This window comes from Macrobrachium rosenbergii, chromosome 3 (assembly GCF_040412425.1).
Source record: "Macrobrachium rosenbergii isolate ZJJX-2024 chromosome 3, ASM4041242v1, whole genome shotgun sequence".
Classification (NCBI taxonomy): domain Eukaryota; kingdom Metazoa; phylum Arthropoda; class Malacostraca; order Decapoda; family Palaemonidae; genus Macrobrachium; species Macrobrachium rosenbergii.
Window position 1 is genome coordinate 31,106,198 of NC_089743.1, and position 26,247 is coordinate 31,132,444.

The following is a 26,247-nucleotide window of genomic DNA, read 5'->3' on the forward strand; positions in this document are numbered from 1 at the left end:
TATATATATATATATATATATATATATATATATATATATATACTGTTAGTAATAATAATGAAAAACTATTTAACAGCAGTTCACTAAAAGTCTAAGTAAGTCACAAATAGGTACTGCTCAATATGACAAGTGCTGTAATGTGGACCTAGCCCTTATATTTTATATAACAAATATATGATACATTATGACATGGTAAGAGCAGTGTCACTACCAAACTGACTGTAACTTTAACAAGAAATGAGCAAAGCTGTAGCACAAATGTCAAAAATAATGTACCTGTATACATTAGGGTAATCTGACACTACTGTAGAGTGCTTTTGGGTAAATTATGATAAAGTACTAACAAGAAAAAAAATGCTATTTTGTAACTTTCCCAAACTACAAGTACATATCAAATATGATAATCATAATCTTAAACAAAAATTCAGTGCATCATTCTCTGTTCTTGGAATATTTCATTTCCACTCTCCAAAATACCAAAAGTGACCAAGCCAACCATTACTCCCTCACTAACGAAAATTCCCCGGGGGGTAATGCCATCAGTGCACCACCATGTGGTGCACTGTAGGCATTACTTAAGGTTCTTTGCAGCGTCCCTTCAGCCCCTAGCTGCAACCCCTTTCATTCCTTTCACTTTACACCTCCATTCATATTCTTTCTTATGTATTTCTTTCCACTCTTTCCCATCAACTGTTTCACACTGCAACTGCGAGGTTTTCCTCCTGTTACAATGTTCAAACCTTCCAACTTTTAATTTCCTTTTTAGCGTTGAATGACCTTATAGATCCCAGCGCTTGGCCTCATAATTCTGTCTTCCATTCCATTCCATTAACTAAAATGTTCCATACTTTTAACCAGTACTTTGTCTAGATAATTTTTAGCAAGTCTCAAGAAACCTAACTGTAGAAGGAATCAACAAGAATATTTAGTATACTACCATTACAGCAAATGTATTACAGTATTCTTTATCTGGTCGCTAGAATAAATAGGAGCACTCTTTTTATTTTAAAATATCAGGGCTCTAACAAGGTACCCTTCATATACTAGTAAAACAAATCAATTATATTATTTTGTACTATGCTCCTCCACCGGTATCGTAAATGTATTTTTAATCATTATCATAACAAAGAATATCTTGTATTATTTCATCTAAGCCATTGCTAAGATAAAACTAATATGGATCTAAAAGAAGGCATTCCTACACAGAGGGATAAACTCAATAACCATTCCTTATCTTGATAATGAGAAAGTTTAACAACGAATATCTAAATCTTTAAAAATTCTTTCATTTAAGAGAAATATCTAACAGGGGATGAATTATAAAATATAAATACTGGAGCTATTATTGGGGGAAGGAAATGATAAACAGAGAATTGTTTATGCAGACTATTATATATTCATAATTTCAAGTGAATAACAAACTTTACAGATCATTACATTATTCAACTTTCCAATGTTCTCCATGAAAATCTTCCCTCATCTCTTTATCAAATTCTTGATAAGCTCAGAATCACCTTAGATAGTTTAATAATCTTACTTTCAAGCTCTTATAATTTATTAAACCTAAAATTCCTCAAAAACTAACGGTAAAATGTAAAAAATCATGCTATTCCTATAAATCACACAGTCATCAAATTTTAAAGAAAATATTATAAACTATTACCTGCAAATTATATACAAAAAGTATTTACAGTAATGTACTATCTTAAGTAAGAAAATAATCTTGCTCACAATCCACTCAAATCTATGGATGTACTCCAATAGGAAACATGAAAATGACACAAGATAATGAAATATCCATTGTATACTTTATCAGAAATAGATGAAGGGACAGAAGAACTCATCAGAACCATCGGAACAGTGATAGAATCCATCACAACGCTGGTTGGCCAGGATCCTCCAGCCATCCCAACACTGCCACATTCTTGCCACTTTACACAAAAGCAATATATCAGTCAAATTATACTAAGACAAGCAATTACCAAGCTACAGAAATATTAGTTAATAGTCTGCAAGCAGCTTTAAGTCATGCTAAGTTTGTTAAAAATGAAACAACAATACAGTACAATAACTAACCATCAATTACAAGTCAGTACTGAAGGCTGCAAAATTTATATATACACAATATTATTCAGGATCTATACGTACTACAGCAATTAAAAAAAAGCTATTCGCAATCACGCACCTTGGCAATTTTCTTCATCAGAAAAGTCTATACAATGAACCAATCCGTCGCAATGATGATACTCTGGTATACAATACAAGTCTCGGCACTGCCACTTTCCTGGCCCACACTCTAACAAAGCAGACATGCAATCATGCAGAATATACAAGCAGTTTAACTTTTATGCATATGAAAATATTAGTATAAATCTACATTGCTAAACCTGCTACCAATGTAAATACAAAATGATAATAGTAAATCTACTAATTTGCTGCATGCAATCATGCAGAGGGATCCAATCCAAGCTTTAAGAATATACAGCAGTGTATCTACAATTGCAGCAATTTCATCCCACAGTGAAATATACAAAATAGTACAGTATTATGAAAACCGAGTTATAAACAGAACAATACTACCAAGAAAACAATAAAAATTAACATGCATGTACAAAGACAAAGACTAAAGTAAGCCAATGGCAGTACTTACATGAAAGTAACTCCCATCACTTAGTGATAGCTATTTTGTATGACACAACTGTCATGAATCCTGTCATGACAAAAACCTAGAAATAAACACATCAAAATACTAAACACACTTACTTGGTGCACATTCATTTTCGTCTGTATAATCCCGACAGTCAATCTGGCCATTACAGCGCTGATTCTCCCTAATGCATGTTCCATCACCACACTGCCATTCTCCAGGTCTGCATGCTATACATGGAATAAAAGCCATGCAAACATAAAATTAAATTCAACGGGCTACAGAAATACAGGGTTTACAGCAATAAAATATACATAAAAATCACAGAAAATACTTATATACTTTAACTACCTTATTTCTGAAACTGTTCCAAATCAGAAACAGTATCTTTTACATAGGTAAAACGGCAACTACTGTGTAAAATTTATTTCAGCACAAAACTTATCTTTATTACAGAGGTCAATTTGGTGTTAAAAGGACATATAATCTGAGGTTGGGCATTACAGCGACAATAAGGTAATTCTGACTTGTAACTCAACAAAAATTGATAATTGTTATAAAGAAATACTTGATCAGAAGTAGACAACAAAAATATATAAAAATATATGAAACTGCACACTACTGTCTTGTTACATTATTAACAATAATTTTACATTAAAAAAACTCCTGGTAAGAAACTGTATAACCTAGTCTGAAATCAATACCATAACCAACATTAAACCATATGACATACTCTGAAATCCATACCACAACCAACATTAAGTTAAATTCTACTTGGTAGTTAAATGGGTGGATATGTTCAATTACTGTGCAGTGTTCAAGCCAAATGTTCCATTGTAGCATTTTTTAGTAACCATAAAGTCAGTCAATTCAAAAATTACTTTTAAAGAAACTAGCATTATATAACTGGGTACAAATACTTTAGTTTCTTTTATCTAAACATAATTTCTTTTTATTGTTCAGTATCTACTGATTTAAATAAGAATGAATGAACACCAAACACTAACTGCTGAAAGATCTGTATGGACAAGAACTGAGGCCTGAGGAATAAAACATGATCTTTTCACAATGAACTAGTACTGTTCAACTTTTTCATGCACTTACCTTTAAATACTGATACTGTACTTATATCTTCATTTTAAATACTGATACTGTACTTATATCTTCATCAAGTATGAATCTACTGTACTGTATATATAAACTGCATGCTAAGTGAACCTAAGCTATTACGAAAAAATTAATTACCCGAACTACAAAACAATCCCAAGTCACTTTCCTACGTCCAAAGTTCATTCTTGTAATACAAATGCATGTTAATCTGTATTTTCTGTATTCTGAGTAGAAAAGCTGAAGAACATAAAATAACTAGTTTCTCAAAGTGTAAAAGCATGGACATGAAGCAAAGCACTTACCTATCTTGCAGTCAATTTCATCAGAACCATCAGGACATTCTGAGGCACCATTGCATAGCCCAGACAATGGTATACAGGAGTCATCTTTACATGTGTATTCATCAAATGCACATTCTATACATAGCAGGCAAAGGATAAAGAAAAAAAACTGTATCTCCCATATCATTTACAGCCTTAAGTTGTAAAAGCTAAGTCAAACACCAGCAAAATAAGCTCATAACTTGGCATTTGATTTTCAAACTTGACTTTAGATATCTTATTCAAAGCATAAAACTCTCATATATACTACAGAAGAATGAGTATATGGATTCATGTATGCTGAATTTAAGCAGGCATACATGCACATACACAGCATAATACCTTCAATTTCCACACATGAAAATGCAAACTGCAGATATACATATATACAGCATAGATTAAGGTCCCAGAAACACTCGCCAAAATATCATGTACAGTGAACTGGACTTCATACGATAAGGAAAACCGAATCTTTCTTATTTACCAGAAAATTAATGTTTAAAGCTACAGTTTATGCCTTCACTTGTGTATTCAGTATATTCAACTAACTAGAGACCCTCAAACAAAGCTTTTAGACTTATGAAAAAAAATTTCCTTCATGACTATAAATTAAAAAAAAAATCCCTTCATGACCATAGAATTTAAAAAACACATATGTCAATAAAGCTTGTTTATTAATACAGACCCACAACTTATAGCTCCATTTTGTTTTTGGCAAAAGTTCCCAGATAAATCCTCTCTGACAAATGAGAAGTGCAAATGAGTCATGTAGCCCTGCAGGTCTCGGCTAACTATCCAGGATATACATTTAATAAATCTTTGACCACTGGAATTTGGAACAAAGAAGAGAGTCTTAAGTATGATTTGTGGTCTGTATTGAAAATATTCACTATGATGTATTTGTTAAAAAAAATATGATTTTCTTAGTAACAAACCTATGGAGAAGGAATGGCAAAAGGCCCTCTAGGACAACCACCAATCTTGTGAGGTTTGAGTGCTTGCAACAAAGCCTATGGCAGAGAAAGTAGGACATTATTTCAGGCTTTTGCGAGAGTGCCTCTATCTGTTAAGGCACAAAGTACAGACATATCACAAAGATACTGTACAAACACCAAGACCAAGAATTTAATATACTTCAGCCTCTCCCATACTTGCTGCAATTTGCATGTTCGAAATAAATATATAAATTTAAAAAAAACTGAAGAAAAGATACTGTATATACTATTAATGTAGCCTAGACCATTTTTCATAGTGTACAAATATTATTATTTCCTTGCTTGTGTACATGTGTCAGTGTATGTATACTGCCTTATTTTGTCACCAGTTAGAGCTGAATAATATGTTATGGGAACATCCTATTTACAGCTTTTAATTAAAAGGTCTAGGAATTAATAATATTTACAGTACAGTATAAGGCTTAGGAAAACAAGAAAAGAATTCACACTATATAAAGAGAAATTTTTTAATGAACAGCAACACTTTCATAATGATCCAACAGAACTATGGTATGTCAGACTAGACTTGGATGGAAAGGATAACTATCAGAGATGAGCCAGAATTAAAGAGCCTTAAAATACTGCAAACTGTATCAAATTTATTAAAAAAAACTCCAACTCATAAAGGATATAAGAATTTTGGCATGGCCATCCAAAGTAAGCCATCTCTCTCTTAGGCTTCCCTATATTCTAAACAATGACAGTTTTCACTTAAGCTTTCAACCTGGTCTTTAGAATCTAACCACGTTAATATGTGAGGAGTAGATTCAGACTCAATTCCATCATACTCTCAAATGAACTAGCATATTTTTCATGATACACCTTGTTACTTGACTTATACCATTTAAATTCTATGATGATGTCACGCTAACACATTTTTTAGGAAAGGAGAGAACGGCATTCCAACAAGCAAAATTAATCAAGACAAACAACAAAATGTGTTTAGACTATGGAAATATCAATACTGTACCAAAAATATAAGGCTTATCCTTCGATTAATTTTTTGGGTACATGTTTCTGGAAATGTTTACACATTTTCCATCTGCAGATGTAGAACAGCTTTCCCTTCCATCTGAAAAATCTTGGAAGAGAAAGAGAAGAGAAAGCCCTTTAACCCTCAATGGGTGATACTGCCAAGCCTTTGCATTTCTTTAAGAGACAACAGGAAGTCTTACGTTGAGAGTACTGGCATGGACTCCTATTCCACTAAAACACTCATGTTGTGGAGTTTTTACAAGGTCTAGAGATGGCCTTGGCTGCCCACAGAAAAAATCCTCTCCTTCCTGAGCTTTCAGTGAATATCCTCAAGACATGACAATCTGGTATGTCTAGGTTCTGGAAAAAGTTATGGAAATGCACTTCACACAGAAAGGATCTCCATCTGGGATTTTTCTGGATCTCTCAACCAACAGGATGAGAAAATTCTTCCTTAAAATGGAGACTAATGACTTTCTGCTGAAAAGATCAAGGTGATATGAGTTTCCCAGCTCCCACATAGCAATCATGACTACACAAAACACTTTCCATTGAAAACAGCTCTCAGGCCTCTCTTCTAGCTCCTGCTACTACCAAATTTATCTTTTCAAATTTACCATCAACAGAATACTATGGAAGGAACTGTGAGTCTACAAAACCTGCAAGTCTCAAGTTTCTTACATCCATGGATGAGATAAGCCAAAGAATCTTCCAGTGTTTCAACTTTCTCTCTAGGGACAATGTTGGCCAAAAAAGGACAATCCTCTTAAGCCTTAGAAAGGACAAAATAAAGCCATTAGCTCCCAATGCCTTTTACTGTTAGCAGCAGCTAAGAATTAGCAGACATAATGTCTGATTATGCCAGAGGAAAAAATACAGGATGCAGGAGAAAAAAACTACTGTGTATTAACTAGGCCTCAGTACCCAAGGCTGACTGTCAAACTTGGGGAGGCCAATCTGTAATACAGACGAATCTTTTTAGCCTCCAGTCTGGAGGTAAAGAGCAGAGGTGCTAATATTATTCTAACAGAGTCTTCATTACAAGGAGACCTCTCCAACTCTTGTGTTAAATTGTGTACTCACAGATATGAATGTATATGGGAATACTGCATAAGGTGGTATACCTGGGGAGTAGGGGTTTCTCTGATCTCTAGCAAAAAAATCCAATCCCTCTGCTACATCAATCTAGTGAAAGCAAACTTTAATAAAGTTGCTGTACAAATCTTAGACTAACAAGGGGGTAGAACCCTTCTGGAAAGTGCCCACAGAACCATTAAAAGGATTTACCTTGCTCCTCAAGAGCATGGAGTCTTTTACCCTCCAGAATTGCTCAGCTAGGTTCTCCTACAGAGAAGACACTGTTGTCAGCTTTTGAGAATAGGCTGTTCTTGTACTTAAGATAGGAGTGACTGACCATGACATTATGCATGCCTCATGTCATCTGAAGCTACAGTAACCTGCTTGATACCTATGAGTGATTCAGGTCCTTGGTATATCAAGAAAGAAGCTCAGATCTGAAACTGACAAGAAGCTCGGGTCCTTAAAGTCTGAGATGGGCTGCTTGGGTTTTTAGAAGCTGGCGGCTTGTTCTTTAAATAGGAGTGGTCTGGGTCCTTTGAATATGAGAGGCTCAATTACATGTATTCAGCAGGCAAAGACCAGCTTGGATTCTTAGTGGCTGAGTGGCTCAGGCCCGCAGAAGGTAAGGGCATTCACTGAACTGGAGCAACTTGGGTCCATAAAATAAAGAGCTCAATAACTGCAAAGGCAAGTGGTCATTTGGTACCAAAGGGGTAGGTTCTGCAGTAAATAATGAGTGACTTTGGCCCTCAAAGCGTCTGAACAGCTCGAGTGAGTAGCTTTGTCCTACTGGTAGTGAGCATTATAATGAGAGGCTAGAGTCCTTAGAGTCCATGAGCACTTCAAGTGAACAGCACTGGTCAACCTGTACAGAGTCGGTTGAACCTTCTTTCAGCAAAGAAGTGTCTCAGGTCCTCAGATGAGCTGCTCAGATTGTAAGAGCAGCTTGATAATTAGTTTTTGGCCAACTGGTACTGAGTGCATCAGACCTATCTAAGATTAATTTGCTGAGCTATCAGCAGACAAAGAAATCTGGGAATAAGCATGCTATTCAAAATACCATGGGTAAGTCTTACATGCTATAGAGAGCACAGTTCTGCAGGCACATAAGCTTGTGTTGCTGTTTGTACTGGTAGAAGCTGGGGGAAAAAAGATTTTGATTTCTGCTCTAGTGTTGAGAATTCCTGGCTCAAATATACATTAATCAGAGGAATCTCAGAAATTAAATTCTCTGCAGCTGGAGTAAATCTGAGTGGAAGGATTTCCCATTATAATGTCTCCTCCCTGTTATCTGTCTTCCATTGACTCTCAGACCAGTACATACAAGAAGAGTAGGTATGGTTACGCTAACTTATCTGACCAAAAGACCAAATATAAGCACATAATGGTCTCACAAAGTTTACCTCACTACTACCCCCTATTGCATATTAGAACAACAATAAATCACATATTAAAAACTTCACTATAAATTTATAAACGGCTCAATACAGAAACAATGGCAACCAATAACTGTAATGAACTAAAACAAACAAGAATTCTGGGTGCATTCCTAGCCCAATAAATGTCCTTATTGATCCCTGGCCAACTACCGACTGATGAAATTCTGAAGATGACAACACTATGGTTCTTGAGAGGTAAATAACTCCAGCACTATTCTTCTGACATTAGGCATTTGTGGAACACAATTGCCTTTGATGGTGGCCAGTTGACATGGCCAAAATCACAATATCACTTAAACTGGTGTCAACTACATGGGCTTCAATTGTGCAGTGTACATGCAAAATATAAATTCTCTTTCTCTTACACTTCAAAAATTATCACCCATATTTGAGTTATGTGCAAAATCTAATGAATTTTGAACAAAGATTTTACCCTATGGCAAAGTCTCGATATAACAAGGTACAAAGAATACCAGATGCACAGGCAAATGGAAGATTTTCATTTATACCTGTGACTGATCTACCTTTGTACAAAGTTTGACTCAAATCTCTTCAATAATACTGTCACATCCATTCACCTAGTTCCTCATTGGGTGAGTGGGTTCCGTTCTCAGCTAGCACTCTGCTGGCCGCAAGTTCGAATCTGACTGGCCAATGAAGGAAAAGAGGAATTTATTTCTGGTGATAGAAATTAATTTCTTGCTATAATTTGGTTCAGATTCCACAATAAGCTGTAGGTCCCATTGCTAGGTAACCAATTGGTTCTTAGCCACATAAAATAAATCTAATCCTTAGGGACAGCCCTAGGAGAGCTGTTAATCAGCTCAGTGGTCTGGTTAAACTAAGATATACTTAACTTTTAACATCTATTCACCCGTGTTGGATTTGTGATGGCATGGTAAGGGTAACAGACGCTGATGAACATATGGATGGATAAAGACTGAGCATCTCCCTTCACAAGGTAAGCATGATAGAATCACTTACAGAAAGACAGATGATGATTTTCATTCATACACAAGTCAGTGAAGGAAGGGCCACTGACTTAAACTATGGATGAATATGATTTCTGGGTTTGTATCAAAACTGTTTTGAAAACATGGTACAGTATACAGCACATTTTATCAGGAGGACTTTAAAAATACAGTAATACCTCAAACTACATCATTAATTCATTCCAAGACAAGCAACTTAAGCTGAAAAATTACCTAGATTGAATAAGCCCTTTAAAAAACCAAGACTCCCTTAGACACCCCATATGCAACCCCGGAACACTGCTAATACATGTATAATAAGTCATTCCATAGTTCACTATTTTCCTCTCATTTCAATACCCGTACAGTAAATTTAAACAAGTTAACATGTATACGTGTAAAGAATGTGAACAAAAATCACAAAAAATTACATGTATCTAATACTGTATTGTGTACTGTAGAGTATTGTGTCACCAGCAGGAGGAGGAGGAGGAGGAGGAGGAGGAGGAGGAGGAGGAGGAGGAGGAGGAGGAGGAGGAGGAGGAGGGAGGAGGAGGAGGAGGAGGAGGAGGAGGAGGAGGAGGAGGAGGAGGAGGAGGAGGAGGAGGAGGAGGAGGAGGAGGAGGAGGAGGAGGAGGAGGAGGAGGAGGACTATGTAGCTGATGTTGGATGCTAAATTTATTTTTCATTTGGGTTTGTTTGCAGCAAGAACTGGTTGACTTTGTCCTAAACTCTGTTATTCTTTTTTTCATCCAGTGGCATTCCATAAAAAACATCTGGGTCATTCATTACCTCCATTACACTAGAAAAGCATTCAGCATTGAGTCCCATCCCCTCAACATGCACAAGGGTTCTGTCAACTTGTATGAAGTCCTGGTGCATCTCGTTGATGATAAAGTGCTGTGTTCTGCTTCTGGTGCTTGCTTCTCTTGGCAACACTGTTGCTCATGAAGTTCTGTCAACTCCTTGTTTGTCAGTGGCTGCTTGTCTGCCTCAAATAGAGACAAAATCCTCCTCCTCCAAGGCCATTTTGAACTCAGTGCGTTATGTCACTAAGGCTTTATTTACAACAACCTCAGCACAGCCTTTGAGATCTTGAACAAATAAAGGGCACAGTTTCTTTCAGATACCATTTATATCTAAGGTCACAACTTCCTTCTAAGTAGCATTTATATCCAGGCCTGCTTTGTAAATAACATATTCAAGTCATCGAATGTTAATTCCTCATTCACCTTCATTGTACCTAGTATAGACTGCCTAAGTGCTTGCCAAAGGTAAAAGCACTTGAAGATGGTCCATTGGCTGAAAGATAGATGTGGCTTTGGGAGGCAGGTAAACAACCATGACACCCAGATGAAACTCAACAAAGTTTTGTGGGTGGCCAGGAGCATTGTCCCAAATAAGATTCTTAAAAGGGATTCCATTTTCCTTATAATATTTCTCTATTGCTGGTACAAGGTGGTTGAGGAGCCAATTCTCAAAAACCATGATGGTCACCCAAGCCTTGGTATTGGACATCCATATAACTGGGAGTGAGGTCTTGAGAATGTTCTTCAACACTCACAGATTCCTCTCATGGTACACCAGAAGCAGCTTTAGCATAAAGTTTTCTGCACAATTACTTGCAACAAAAGGGCCACATGGTCTTTTGCAACTTTGAAGCCTTCTTCACCCTGGATATATATTAGTGGTCTAGCATTTTCTTCCAGTACAGACCGGTCTCATCCACATTAGATATTTGTTTTGAAAGAAACTGCTGCTCCTCAACAGCCTTCACCAACATAGAAGGGAATTTGGATGCTGCTAGCTAGGCAATTTTGCCTTGATCTTGACTTTCTCTGATTTGATGAAATTTAGGCTGTCAAGCCAAGCACTGTGACACTTTTGACCTTCAAAAAGTGAAAAAAGGGACTTCAAAAATCATGTACAAGAATCTAAAAGTTGAACTGGTAGAAAACCCTACAGATGCACTAAGAACTAACAGCTGGAACGGTTGGACAACATGACAGAAGAAAGGAGGCAGGAATAGAGGTAAAGTATGAGGCTAAAAAGTGGGTGCAGCTACTAGAGACTGAAAGGATGCCCCAAACACCCTATAGTAATGCCTACAATGCACCATGGGAGATGAACTGACGGCAGCATTGCCCCCCCTACATCAATACTGACATTGTGAAGACTGTTTCTGCTTGAACGGCATAAACCATCCTGAACTTCCCTTGAGTTCAATGTCTTTCTTGTTGTGAAATGTCCTCGAGTATTCAAACAAAGACCATGCTTTCTTTTGAATCAACAGCTGGCTTATGAAGATAGGTTGACAAGTTTGCCATTCAATTTAAAAGGTAGAGAGTAGTTTCTTTCTTTATGATCTTGCCTCTTCTCTTGTTGAGGATAGTGTTCTTCATCCCTGGATCATTATCCTTGATGTTGGCTAAAATCTGTGCCTTATTGTGAACGACTGTTGATACCATTGCTCAACATAAGAGAATGAGCCATGGCAACAATCTTTTTACCATTTTCATACCATTTAACATAGTCATCTTATTTTCCAAGGGAACAGCATTATGCTTATGAGGACTAGCACTAGAAACATTACGCAAAACCTTGGCACTAATCACTGAAGACACAAATTCAATGCAAATAACATGCACCCAACATGCATCTGAATTCACTGCCAGGAACTAATGCCATCATGCGGCTGAAAGCTGGAACACAATGTCATGTACTAGGACAATAATTTTGATATTTTTTAAGCTTTTAAATAGTTCTATTCTCTGTACACATTATATTACAGGTATATCATTTTATACACTGTATTTTAACACTTGATTCTATGTGACTTGGCACTTTTCTATTGATTTTTGGAATTTTTATGGCTGATGACAGAACACTGGAACAACATAAGTACTACAGTACTGTACATACTGTATGGCTGAATGTCATGTAAATAAGACATTATTTTTAACATTTTTAAGTTTTTAATGATTATAAACTGTACATTACTTTATATATCTCAACATTTGCTTGTATGTCACTTTGCCACTTTTATTTTATTGATTTCCATTTTAAGGAATTTTAACATTTGTTCCTAACTCATGTAAAGTTACGAAACTGCTGTGAGTCAAGTTTTTTTTTTTTGTCTATTTAATTTTTTACATTAACTGCCATCACATCAAAAAGGCCTCAACTCGAAACAATGTAACTGGAGGTATTACCGTACTGTATGTTAAGACAAAAACATCAGAATGGAGGACAATTATTCAATGCTTGAAAAAATTTTAATTCTTCCTAGATGTTTAACTAGACAGAAACACTATACCTTGAAAATAACAAAAACCCACACATGAATACATCCATATGAAAAACTCCCGAGCTATAGAGGATAATTCCTCTATAGTAGTCAAAATCAAAGTAACTGGATAATTCCTCTAAAGTCAAAGTAACTATTAATCAAGTGTTTAAAAAAATATAAACATCAGATCTGACATTTACTAACAGTAGTCTTACTACTATGGGGCAGCAAACAGTTTTTCTTTGAACATTAGAAAATGTGAATTTTATCAAGATGCAGTTCGTGGAATTTTTAAGACTAAATAAATTCCACTGCTATATACAGTTCTCTCCTTAGCACGGGCAACAGCAGTTAAATGGAAAAGGTTGCATGGTACTACAGTATTATTTTCCAGTATTAAATATTCAGCTATCTGGCTGATATGTTAATAGCAAACTGCAATAATTTTTATTAAAAAGTTCTGTTTTCTGTAATTTGACACTATTGTAGCATTCTTTTAAATGTGTGTCATTCAAGACCATAAACTGTGCATCGATCCACTTGACTGCTTTAGTCAAACTACCATCAAACTACTTTCATGTCAGGAAATTCTACTTTTTTTGACAGACTCTTCCTTAACACTAAAATAGAAAAGTTATTCATATACACACATTAACTTCCAATTACCTTAAATTTGCTTTTATACAGAGAATAAAAATTAAGCACATGCTACCTGCCAAACCACTGAAATGTCACATTTTTTTCTTTAATTAAACAGAATTCACAAAGAAGCATTCACCTGTACAAAAGCATGTGACCCATGAACGTAAAAATAAAAAATTATCCTGTGTGGTTGGACATGCATTTTACCACTATAAAGCTTGTGCAACCATCCAATAATATATCATACTGACCTATAAGTGGGCAGTTCTCTTCATCAGATCTATCGATACAATGAGGCGTGCGATCACAACGATTATCTAGAGGAATACATGCTCCATCCCTACACCTCCATTCACCTGGCCCGCAGACTACTGTGTGTCAAAACAAGCATTTGTAATTCTCAGTTAATTGTGCTTAAGACAAAAACCTGGGTATCAGTTTTTATCCACGCATGATCATACAACAGATGCTAAAGCTACACAATATGCACTGTGAATAAAAACAATGCATGTGAAAAAACCTCAAACCGGTTATTATTTAGGGCATATTAACTGCAAGAATTCTTACAATTAGGGGTGTAATATTTATAAATGGCAATAACCTAGAAAGTTAGCTCTGCAAGCTATATCATTTACAATAGAGTCCATGCCCATCTAAAACTGATATGCAGCATATCATTATGTGATATGGGATATACAATATAACTTTAAAAAAGCAATACAATAACATAAGCATACAAAACTCAAGTGGGAAATACAATGATATAGGTTATTTTAGAATACTACAAACTTCATGCTACACTCTGGAAATCCTTGTGGAACTCTTGGGAAGGATTAAAAATGTGTACACAAGGTCTGACATTTGTGTTTTCCTTGGAAGATTCTTAATAATAAGTGTAACCAGTCATTCACTGCTTAATATCACTTTCACAGCAGCAATGCACAACTATAGCTCTAGAAAGCAAGAATATTAAATGCTCTCCATATTTCTTGGAAAGAAATTTCAATTTAATTTACAGAATATTATTACTGTAATGAAGATATATCCTCCTCCCTAATACTTACAGTTACACGGTGATGACTTAAAACCTTAAAAATGCCTTACCTTGACATCCATCCTCATCAGAATAATCTGGGCAGTCATAATAGCCATTACATACAGCCTGGTCTGGTACACAAGTCCTATCTCTACAGGTCCACTCATCAGACCTACAAACTACAGAACACCAAAACATGCATCTCATGCTGCAATGTTAGCCAATCTCTTGCCTCAAAATTACAGCAAAATTACCATTTACGTCCTTGCAATAGGGGACACACCACAACCTTGCCAAATGTAATACATCAGTTAAAATAAATTTTGATGGAATACAATCTGCTGACTTGATTAGAAAGTAAAATTGGATAATTCCAGAGATTTTATTCAATGAATTTTCAAAAAAGATCAGAAAATGAAATGAAATAATTGTGGAGTGTTTAACTGATGAATTTTCATAAAAATACTGAAAATAAGCCTACCACATTACTACAAACTACTTATCACACAATCTGGTTTGCATTAATTAAAATCTTGCTGGCAGCATTATAAATTATTAATAATTTTTCTAAATACTACTACAGAGTGTTACAAGAATATGAAGCTGTTATTAGTAGTAAAAAAGACAGTGACAAAAATTATGAGAAAGCTATAGCTACAGAATAAAGGCAAAAAAATTCCTTCAATTAAGCTAAATGCTCAACTTAATTCATTTTTCTTATGCCTTTCACTGAAAGATTAATCAGCCTTTCATTCAAAACAACTACTTCCAAAACTGATATAAAGAAAGATACAAAAACTGAAAAAAAGTGGATATGTTAGCAACAAGTTCCATCTTACCTTGGCAGTTCTCTTCGTCAGAAAAGTCTCTACAATTATACCAGTTATCACATCTTTCCTGAATGGGTATACAAGACCCATCCCTACATGTCCACTGATCAGAGCCACATGCTAAAAGAACAGTTAATGCATGCATCAGGTTACATGGATTAGTGTTAATACAATTGATAATACAGAAACATATCAATTCATGCTGCTCCTGTTCTGATCCACTAATTCACAACAACATAATGATCTTACTACCATGTATATTATGACCATGTGGAATAATTTCTTACACCACTGATTATTTTAATATTTTACAATATTAAAATCATAAAATTAATGAGCAATCTGCAAGTGTTTCATCCCAAAAACTATCAAACACATAATATGCCCATATTTAACCTTTGAATGCCCCAAAACTCATCATTCTACTCTCTCAACAGACACATACAACACTGCAGTCTTACAATGCACTGTCCACTAGGGTCCTCAGGTAATCATTAATATCCTTCCTAACTTTTCAAGAACCAGGAGAACTGTGAAAACGTTGGTTTAGAATTCCCCATCTTGTTTCCACTCCTGAGGATTGCTATTTTCCAACATTATTCTACTCATTCATGAGCTTATTTATGATTCTTTTCTAGCTTTTTATCACTTCTTTCCTTTATTTGCTGGGTGATAAAAGCGTGATTACACTTCCAACAGGTACCAGCAGCTCCTGGTATCTACTATATCTCTGATTTTGCAGCTTCATGATGATAGTTAATTTTGAGCTATTAAAATCTATCAATTTATGCTGAAAAGTAGGTGTCTTTGCATTTGTTTGTAATATTCTACTGTTTCTTAAACCTTTTCAAAGGTTTTCTGCTAACTAGCTAATTAATTGTCATCTTGTTAGCACATGGTGATAGATTTTTGTTTGCTCCAGTCTTCTTGATTTGTTTCTTTACTTTTATGAGAGGAGGAGGAAGCTGCCTGCCTTGACTTCTTCCCACAGTAATTTTGGTATTTTGGTGTTATTTCTAGTACTTTTTTCCTAATTACATTATCACAATGAAGGTTATTTCCTTGTATTCAGTATACTATAGTAATCTGTAATTTTGTGAATCTTCCAAGTGTATCTATAACATTTGTTTACTACCTATAATTTGTAGCTAATACTTTTTTAACCCCAACTGTTTCCCCTGATATGCACAATTCCCTTCATAATATAATTTATATACTGTGATATTGGAGTTTTCTTATACAGTACTGCAATGTGTCTGTTACGTATATACAAATGCAGTGTTTTTCCACTTTGTATTTGTGACTGCTCAGCGATGTGTTCTGAATATTCAGTGTTTTATATTGGTCCTGCCTCAGCTAATGTATGAAAGCATTCCATGTAAGGCCTGTCACGCCTTTAAGTCATCTCTTGACAGGTCCAGACGCCTCGTATGTAGCAGCTGCTGGTGCCAGGTTTGTTCACTGGAACTCCCTCTGAGATGTGCTACAAGAGGTCACCCTACCAGTAGCCTTACTGTTCTTTTCCAAGAAGAGGGGTGTATAAACTAAAATGGTTCATGAGTGCTGCCACAAAAGTTTGGTTTATCTGCTTCCAAGTCTTGTATCTCTAAGCTGGCTAAGGAGTCTACTCCCCTGGTAGCAAGTCAAGGAGCACCAGTTCTCTAATGATGCTACACTTGTCTGGTCCAGTGCATCTCAGCTCAGCCACCAGCCCAGTTTGCCAGCCTGCGTCACCTGCTTTGGATGTTCCTACTCTGGCTGTTATTCATTCTGACTGCTTGGCACTGACTGACCTACCCACACCTTAACCAGAGACCATCCCCTACCCCCAGCAGTGATCATACCAACAAAAGTGACCACACTGTAGCAGACACCCAAGGGTATTCTGCTCATGGGACCAAGCCATCAAAACTCACCAACAATTAATGGTCTAAAACCTGTCAGCCACTGTGATAGATCCTGAAGGAATAACACAAATACAAGTCTTTGTTGTTAAAAAGTTTTACCTTCAGGCAAGAGAAGTGCCCGTAGAGATGCAGAAATGCCAACAGTCACCTGGGCAATGACAGCCAGAACTGTGCATGGCCACAAGTCTTCTTTTCCCAGATGTGGCTCCTACTGTAGTTAAGACCACAACAAAAAACATGACCATGACCATCATCAGGACAAGAGACCACAGCCAGCAAGAGCAGTAACTGTGACTAACTTTCTTCTCATATAAAGAGAGTAGAAGTAATTGATCCCACTCCATTGGGGATAACAGTGCAAAGCTATAAACTCTGATCTTGATTAAGAACATTACAACAGACTAGTTAAGTTTGGATATCTGCCTGATAGTCATTAGTGCTAGAAATTCACTTGAAATCTTTACCTCCCAAGCCTCTCAAAATAGAAGCCACTCAAAGGAGTGTGATTTAACCATAATCTCCATTGATTGGCATACACCTGCCAAGGATAAGCAGATCATCAGTTTAACATTACAAGAATGGACATGAACTCTGGCCAGAATGATGATGTCACAGTTTTTCCTCGCTAATCCTTATTTCCTAGAACATCTCATCAATGGCTCCTAAGACCTGGGACAGGAAGCCAATACACACACACACCAGAAACAACCACTACACAAGAGACACCTCAACCCTGGGTACATCTAAAATAAAAATTTTGCAACTATATCTGCTCCATTAAAAGTACTATTGGATCTTTTCAAGATGGTGACCCCCAAGGATTTTAACCCAGCATCCACCTTTGAGCCGTGTTTAGTAAAAGTCCGTTGGGGATTACCGTAAAAACATAAAAAAAAAGACTGTAAATATCAGAAAGATAGTGACCCCCGGGAAATATTAGTCCTAGATAATGACCCCTGAAAACTCTTGGGGTCACTGTCTAATTTTGATCTGAACTGCAAAAGGAACACACATCATTCCCTGTGGACAACCAAGCAACAGCCATTTAATATACTCAAAGAAAGACTAGCACATCCACCAATACACTGTACTGTACTTAAATTTGAAGACTTTAATAAAGAATTCTTTTTAGTCACAGATGCAAGTTCTGTTGGTATAGGAGCATGCTTAATGTAAAGACTTGATAACAAATACAATGCTACAGCTTATTACAGTAGAAAACTAAAACCCACAGAGGAAAACTACTCGGTAACAGACAAGGAGTCTCTAGCCATAACAGGTGCTTTAAAGCACTTCAGATATATCGTATTTGGTTATAACTGTCTTCACTGATCATTCTGCTCAAGAATCCAAATTTTTCTGGAAATAGAGCTCGTTGGCTTATGACTGCCCAAGATTATGACATAGAATTAAAACATATTGCAGGGAGGACAAATAAGGTAGTGGACACAATATCAAGGTAGGCTATACCCCACAAGGTGACAGTATAAGTGTGATCAGTCAAGAAGCAAAGCTACGTGAACCTATAAGCAAGGTACTCACCATGAACTATACAGAAGAGCTTTCCATATCAAACTTCATAAAGAAACAAGAAAGTGATGAAGATTTAAAGGAAATATACAAATCTGTGAAAAATTTACGGAAATTAGATCAGAAGGGACACTCGAGAATAGAGCTGTATGTTTCTCAAGAACAAGTGATTCATGGTGGTCACTGTTTCTTGTCTTGAGTCACTCTTCTATAGCCCAATGAAATATAATACCTTCTCTCTGTGAATATTCTCTCTCTACAACACTTGCGTGGCTGGGACTGTTATTGAGAGAGAATATTTACAGAGAGAAGGTATTATATTTTGTTGGGCCGTAGAAAAGTGACTCAAGACAAGAACTTGAATTTCCCTTCTGATCTAATTACCAGTGAAGCAAAAACGGTCAGCCCAAGTCCTTTTCCCTACTCAATCTTTGAGAGAAGGGCATCAGGAGTTGCAGCAAGGGAACAACCCTACCCCCTCCTTTCCAAAGGAGACTTCAAGAGATAAGTTCCACCTACAAGAGGCAGACTTAGGTGGCACCAACCAATCAAGTGCCATCACCGCCATACGCCTGCAAACCCAAGGAAAGTGCCAATGCCCAATGGGCTGCAGGAATTCCCATAGGCCCACCTCCAAAGTTGAAATGAAACAGATGAAGAGATGCTTAAGACTTAGCAACACACCTCAAAACATGATGTCACACTTGACAAAAGAAGAAAATATAAGATATAAGGGCAGGAAAAGCAGCAGACAAGGAGTGACAAAAATGAGTTAGAGTCTGTGCAGTCAGTGTGCTGGAGTGTAAGGTGTCGCCTGACTTAAAACTCTCTCAACGTAGCTTTTTCCCTTCCAAGTCCAAGTTTTGGACTTAGCATAGAACAGTCTCAAGCTGTAACCAACTCCATATGGTGGAAGTTTATAATTAAAAGGGGGTAATAAAGAAAAAACCTACAACGTGTATCTGTTAAATCCTAAAAGAAATACTGCCCTTTAAGAAAAACTACATGTTCCTTGAACAGTGAACACCAACGGATAACGCACCTTGGCCCACTCTACCTTAGAGTTGGTCCATCAAGAAGGAGGATTTAGATTGAGCCAGCCTTGTGCTGGCACAGGCTCTCACTCTACAATATTATTATTAAAGTAGTTTAACCAGACCACTGAGCTGACTTTCAGCTCTCATAGGGCTGGCCCGAAGGATTTGATTAAAATACTAGGTCCAGGCCTGAAGTCAAGCGCTAGGACCCAATAGATCATCTGATACAAAGATGAAAAAATTAAAATTAAATTAAAAACTGCAGCAGCCCATAATAAGGAGGGCTGACTATATATACAGTGTATATATATATATATATATATATATATATATATATATATATATATATATATATATATATATATATATATATATATATATATATATATAAAATATACATATATATATATAATATACAGATATATAAAAATACATACACACACACACACACACACATATATATATATATATATATATATATATATATATATATATATATATATATATATATATATATATATATATATATATATATATATATATATATATATATATATATTTGTAAGTATGTGTCCTGTAAATATTTAGTAATACCTCAATTTACATCATTAATTTGTTCCAAGATTTGTGATAGAGGAAAAAAGAGATCACATAAATACCCTTTAAAAATGGCCCAGGCATTCTGTATGAGAGAGCATAATGAAGAGACAAATGCCTACTTGAAATAGCATCTTATAACAAACTAATTCTCCAATTCTCACCTTGACAGCCTGCTTCATCAGAGTAATCAGAACAGTCGTATATATTATCACATCTTGCTTGAAAAGGTATACAAGACCCATCAGCTCTACAAGTCCACTGACCAGGTGGACAAGCTATAAAAAAAGGTTAATGCATGCATCAAGTCAGAGATCTGAATCATGCTTCTGTTAGCGTAATGAAGACTTGTTATCTGTAGTAAATATGTACAGTACACAAATTATGTGTATGACCTGGAGCACCTGTACTCCCACAAACTATATGTAATTAGTGCAAGTTTTTCTGTAAATGGTACTGTATCCTTATAAATCAACAATGGTAAAATTTAGAAACTGAATCTTATATGTCACTGAGATTCTGTTTTCTCTGGGTTAAGTTTATCCTCTATGGGGCATGTATGGAAATGCCAACATGTATGTTATTTCCAATTCCACGCAAGGTTTATGTTGATATTTTTTTAATCTAAATTGAAATTTATCATTAAAAGTATATCTGCTAATTTACATATAAAATTAAAAAACATGAATCTTGCACTTAAGTAATTAGTTGCAATGTGACTTGCAAATAATTTTGTCTATATAGTTCAAAGTAACAAGCCCCATTACTTTCCCAAACCCAGGAGTGCTACTTACGTCTAGGTCTTGCACAGCCCTCTTCATCTGAATGATCCAAGCACTGTGGTATTCGGTCACAGCGATATGTTCGTGGTATACAATTACCATCTGAACACCTCCATTCATCAGGCCTACACCCTTCTGTATGCAAATTAGACTTACTCATTCCATACTGTAATGTTATCGATACATTTTCAGCCAATTTATAGCAAAAGAATTGTTTTATCCATCCACAGAAAATTAAATGGATTGATACTGTCAGCGACAAAAAAAACAAAAAGTACTCTATTTTAATTAACCTTTTGTAAATACATAAGAATTCACTTATCTCTTAAAACAAATAAAATAACCAAAACCCATTAAAGGTGTGTTGATAGAATGATAGGAAAAACTGTTCAAGTAAAAACTATACTGGATTGAGTGAAAGTGATTTATGGGGTCTTACCCGCACAATTCTCTTCATCGGAGTAATCTCTACAGTCATACCGATTGTCACATCTTGTTTGTAAAGGTATGCAAGACCCATCCCTACAAGTCCACTCACTGGGCATACATGCTACAATAAAAGGTTAATGCATGCATCATGACAAAAAAGATTTAGTCTCAAGCTTGCATTAGTGTAATACTGTCATAAATTTCCACTTTTACAACAATGTTCAGAAATAACAAGCCTAAAATTATTGTTTTTACTTTTGCCCATCAAAATCTAACAAGCACTGGCAATACAAGAAATCACTGGGTAAATTCTTCCAGAGTGGTCATCTACTAAAATGATTTGAAACTAAGCACTAGAAACTCCCAGCTTTTCACTTTTTTTCATCACAATAACTGACTGACTGGTATTTTGTTCCCAAATCCCACCATATCTGTTTTTCCACCAAGTGGAAAAAAATTCTACATTTAGCAATTGAACCCAAAGATGGCAACATGCCTCTGGAAGACGTCACAGTTCACACACTGCACTTGTCACTAATGTAACTGTTTGCTTACTTGGAATTTTAGTTTGATTTTTGTGAGGGAAAAATTCTTTATTTGTATCTGGTTTCTCTCTGTATACTTATATCCTAATATTAACACAACTAAAAAAATATTTAATAAATTTACTGCTCACTTTTTCATGGTTATGAAGACCGAAGGCAAGGTTTCAAGGGACATAATTCAACTCAAATTAGAACTGCTTGATTTACATCTCACGTGCTTAAGCATTAAAATTGACTTTAATACCATTAATGCAGACCAAAAAGCTCAGGTATACTTTGCTTGTAGTCATAAAAGGATAAACTGGTGTTTCCCAATGTAAACTTAAAAGTTTATAAGAATGATTTCTTTTGTAATTCACCTTCACAAATATAAGTAATATAAGAAATAGCGTTATTAATTTATTCTGAAGTTCTTACATGATCTAAGGTGGTAATCTGTGCAATGATAACTGAACATTTACTTACTGCAAAATTATTTTACATGACACATAACATACTGTGCCCATAAGCTTTTTATGCAAGTTAAAAAATGCTAAAATCTGAAATAATGAACTATACTCTGGTACTGCAGGAAACACTTCAAACCTTTGAGAAATGTTATGTAAAAGAGCTCTGAATATGTGACCGGATAAATATTTTCTTTGCAGTTCTGACTTAGTTTATGTATTTGACAATGATGATTCATATATTAGCACTCCCTGACAGAAAAGATTTCATTTTCTGCAAGAAAATAAGAAAACAAAGATCCCTCTGTTGCCAGTTAGTGTGTTTATATCACAATATTAGGGATTGGGTACTCTTATTTTTGTAGCACAGAGAACAAACAAATAATATGGCTCAAAATATACCATGGTAACAGGATGAAAAAACAAGTAAAGTTTATACACTATTCCAATACCCTTCATCGTCACAATTTTCTAATACTAAAAATTCCCCCAAATTGCATACCTTAATCTGAGGACAAATTACCTTGTTTACTACTAAACATCCAGTATTCAAAAGTGGTATTAATACTGTAACAGTGATACTATGAACACGTTGTGTGTACATTATTAACGAAACTTTTTATATAATAAAAACTCAATTTTTGGACTCCCTGCAATATTCAAATAAAGTCAACTAATCATAATAATAGTGGAATTCCTAACCGACCAGTCACTACATGAATACTATGTAAAGATAACAACTCCACTTCATTATTTACTGACAGCTTTGAGGTTTTATAGCCTGAAAAACTTACATAAGAATGGTATGTGAAGTACAAAATAAAATATTTTCAGACTGAATACATAAAATTAAAATAAACTTCTATTCTATTAAAATCTCACATCGCACTAAGGAAACTTCACCAATTAATCATCTTTCCAGCTTTTGCCATTTTACTTTCATAGCACCTGATTCCCTGACACTTTAATTAACAATTTATTTTCTGTTGTTTCCAGTTAAATCCAAAAAAATTTAAAAGTGTGAGGGCATAAATACAAAATCACCATGTTTATGGCTGTACACATTTAAGCAAGAGTATAATGTTACTAACAATACTTTTATCATTCTCTTACTTTTTTAACTAGAAGATGGGATAAAGAGATGGAGGAAAAGAAGTTGGTCTATTGTAATTTGGCCTCTCTCACTGCCTGATTGTAATGTACAGTGCTGCCTGCGCCCGCGTGAAATTTAAAGATATTTTGTAAATATTGTCTATTGGTATTAATTGCTTACCCCATTACAAAATCGAATTATCGTAAGGCGAATTATCATAACTTGAGCACTACCTGAGTATTTAGTCATGAAAATGAGATGAAAATACAGTAATTAGTGAATATTTCTCAGTGAAAAATACCGTGAATGGGCAAAATTTCAGCAAATAATGCGTATATATGTTCCATAGAGAAATCTGTGAGTGAGACCACAAATACGAGGGGTTTACTGTATACAGTGTGTCCTCAACTTACAGCGGGGGATCCGTTCCAGCACCACACTGTATGATGATTTCCGCCATAAGTTGATTTCTGCCGTAAGTCGATTTTTCTCCATTATCGGCTCTTTAATGGTGCCTATTCTTGCTGTCAACGGCACATAGAGTGCTGTAACTTGATGTTGCATCAAGTTACAGTGCTGTAAAATGCTGTTAACAGCAGTGAAAAAGTGCTGTTGAGATTGAATCGCCGTAAGTTGAGGAGACACTGTACTGTATGTGTGTATATATATATATATATATATATATATATATATATATATATATATATATATATATATATATATATATATATATATATATATATATATATATATATATATATATATATATATATATATATATATATAAAGGCAGTCCCTGGTTATCGTCACGGGTTCCATTCCCGCAGCACTGAGGATAACCGAAAATCAGCAATAACATTGCTTATTGGTGCCGATAACCGAGGATCGGTGCGGATAAGAGGAGATCAGTGCCGATAAGTGGAGATCGGTGCATATTGGTGCGCAAAAATCCAGTTATCGTCCTCGCTAGACAAGCGCCGTAAAACCGGATCGCTGATAACTGGGGGCTGCCTATATATATATAATATATATTATATATATAAATAATGTTTAGGTCATGAAAAGTTGTTATAAATAAGAGGGCTAACTACATCTATCTCTTTGTATTGAAGTACCAGTATACAAAATGTTGACAGTTGTATGAAATGAATGAAAGAGGGGCAGTCAGTAAGTCTTATTTGCAAACATTTAATTTTAGCAATATTCTCAAAGGAGATGCAGCTAATTAATTTTTAACAAAATTAACAACTTCAATAAATGCAGCCTAATGTTAATACCACAAAGCTTTATACAAGCTCATTATTAGCAAAATTAAAAACATTCGGAAAACCTCCAGCACTACTTACATCTAACACAATTCTCTTCATCAGAACGATCCAGACACTGGGGAACTCCATCACAATGATATGCTTCTGGTATACAAGTACCATCTAAGCATCTCCACTCCCTAGGCCTACATCTATCTGCATGCATGTAAAGGTTTCATGTCATACCTTGCTTTTCAAAGAAAATCACTGTTGCAACCTTCAACATATTTAATAAATACAAAATCATCCAAGATATACTAATCATCAACTCTCAACTTACCTGGACAGTTATCTTCATCAGAGTAGTCTCTACAGTGATAGAAATTATCACATCTTGCTTGTAAAGGTATACAAGATCCATCCCTACATGTCCATTCAAAACGTCCACAAGCTATAAGGGGTTATTGCATGCATTAAAGTTATTATATTAGTACTAGAAATCTGTTAGTGCAGAAATCATTCAGACATTTTAAAAAATTCACATTTGATGATCATTATCAAAGTATGAAGAGGAAGAATAAACAAAATGTCAATTTCTTTTGCAAGTTATACATTCCTGATCGTAGTTCCCTTAAAATTCACAACATAGTGAACAATATGAATGATATTTATGTTTTGATAAAGTCAAATTATATAAATACTCTACATTACATAGGATACTAAATGCCATCAATAAGGACGAATTTTTTACAGCAAAGAACAATTGTATTTTTGCTGAAAATAAAAAAGGACTTTTTCCTAAAACACTAATATCTTCATGTCATTTGCATTTTAAAAACCATTAAATTCCTAAATTACTATGCTTCTTCACTAATTTATCTTTAGGTTTACATTTCACTAATTTTTTTTATTGATTTCTCAATAACATCATTTTATGAAATGTATGCTTAATGAAATTCCCATTAAATGTTTATCAACTGCAAGAAAACTCCTCTAACATGCAATTTAATTGCAATGATAATTTTGTAACCCCTTGGTTTTCATAACCCCTTAAGTTAACTCTCCTCCAAAAGATCACAATAAAGGTTTAAAGGTTTAAACATTAAGCTGATGACACTGAAACCTAAAATTGTTGGTGACTAAATGTTTAGTAAGGTTGCCTTACTTTCATTTAGAGATTTAATTATTCATTTTCAATCTGTTCAAGCACACTGTGCAGTATTCATTTTCAGTGTGCTTTGAATTTTGTTACAAATACAGTTTTTCATTTATTCATCTTGGGAGCATTCTCACTCACCAA

At 35.3% G+C, this 26,247-nt stretch overlaps 1 protein-coding gene across 1 annotated transcript in view; it reads right to left on the reverse strand.

The window, feature by feature from the left end:
• The window catches only part of trol (terribly reduced optic lobes), a 1,293,721-nt gene that overhangs the window by 589,327 nt on the left and 678,147 nt on the right, over positions 1-26,247 (reverse strand). The window contains exons 31-40 of the mRNA XM_067129897.1: positions 25,288-25,398; positions 25,047-25,163; positions 21,627-21,737; positions 21,200-21,322; positions 20,570-20,683; positions 15,344-15,454; positions 14,573-14,683; positions 13,720-13,839; positions 4,060-4,173; positions 2,764-2,877 (exon numbers count right to left, since the gene is read on the reverse strand). Of these exons, the coding sequence (XP_066985998.1) occupies positions 2,764-2,877; positions 4,060-4,173; positions 13,720-13,839; positions 14,573-14,683; positions 15,344-15,454; positions 20,570-20,683; positions 21,200-21,322; positions 21,627-21,737; positions 25,047-25,163; positions 25,288-25,398 (1,146 nt within the window). The remainder of the gene's footprint in view (positions 1-2,763; positions 2,878-4,059; positions 4,174-13,719; positions 13,840-14,572; positions 14,684-15,343; positions 15,455-20,569; positions 20,684-21,199; positions 21,323-21,626; positions 21,738-25,046; positions 25,164-25,287; positions 25,399-26,247) is intronic.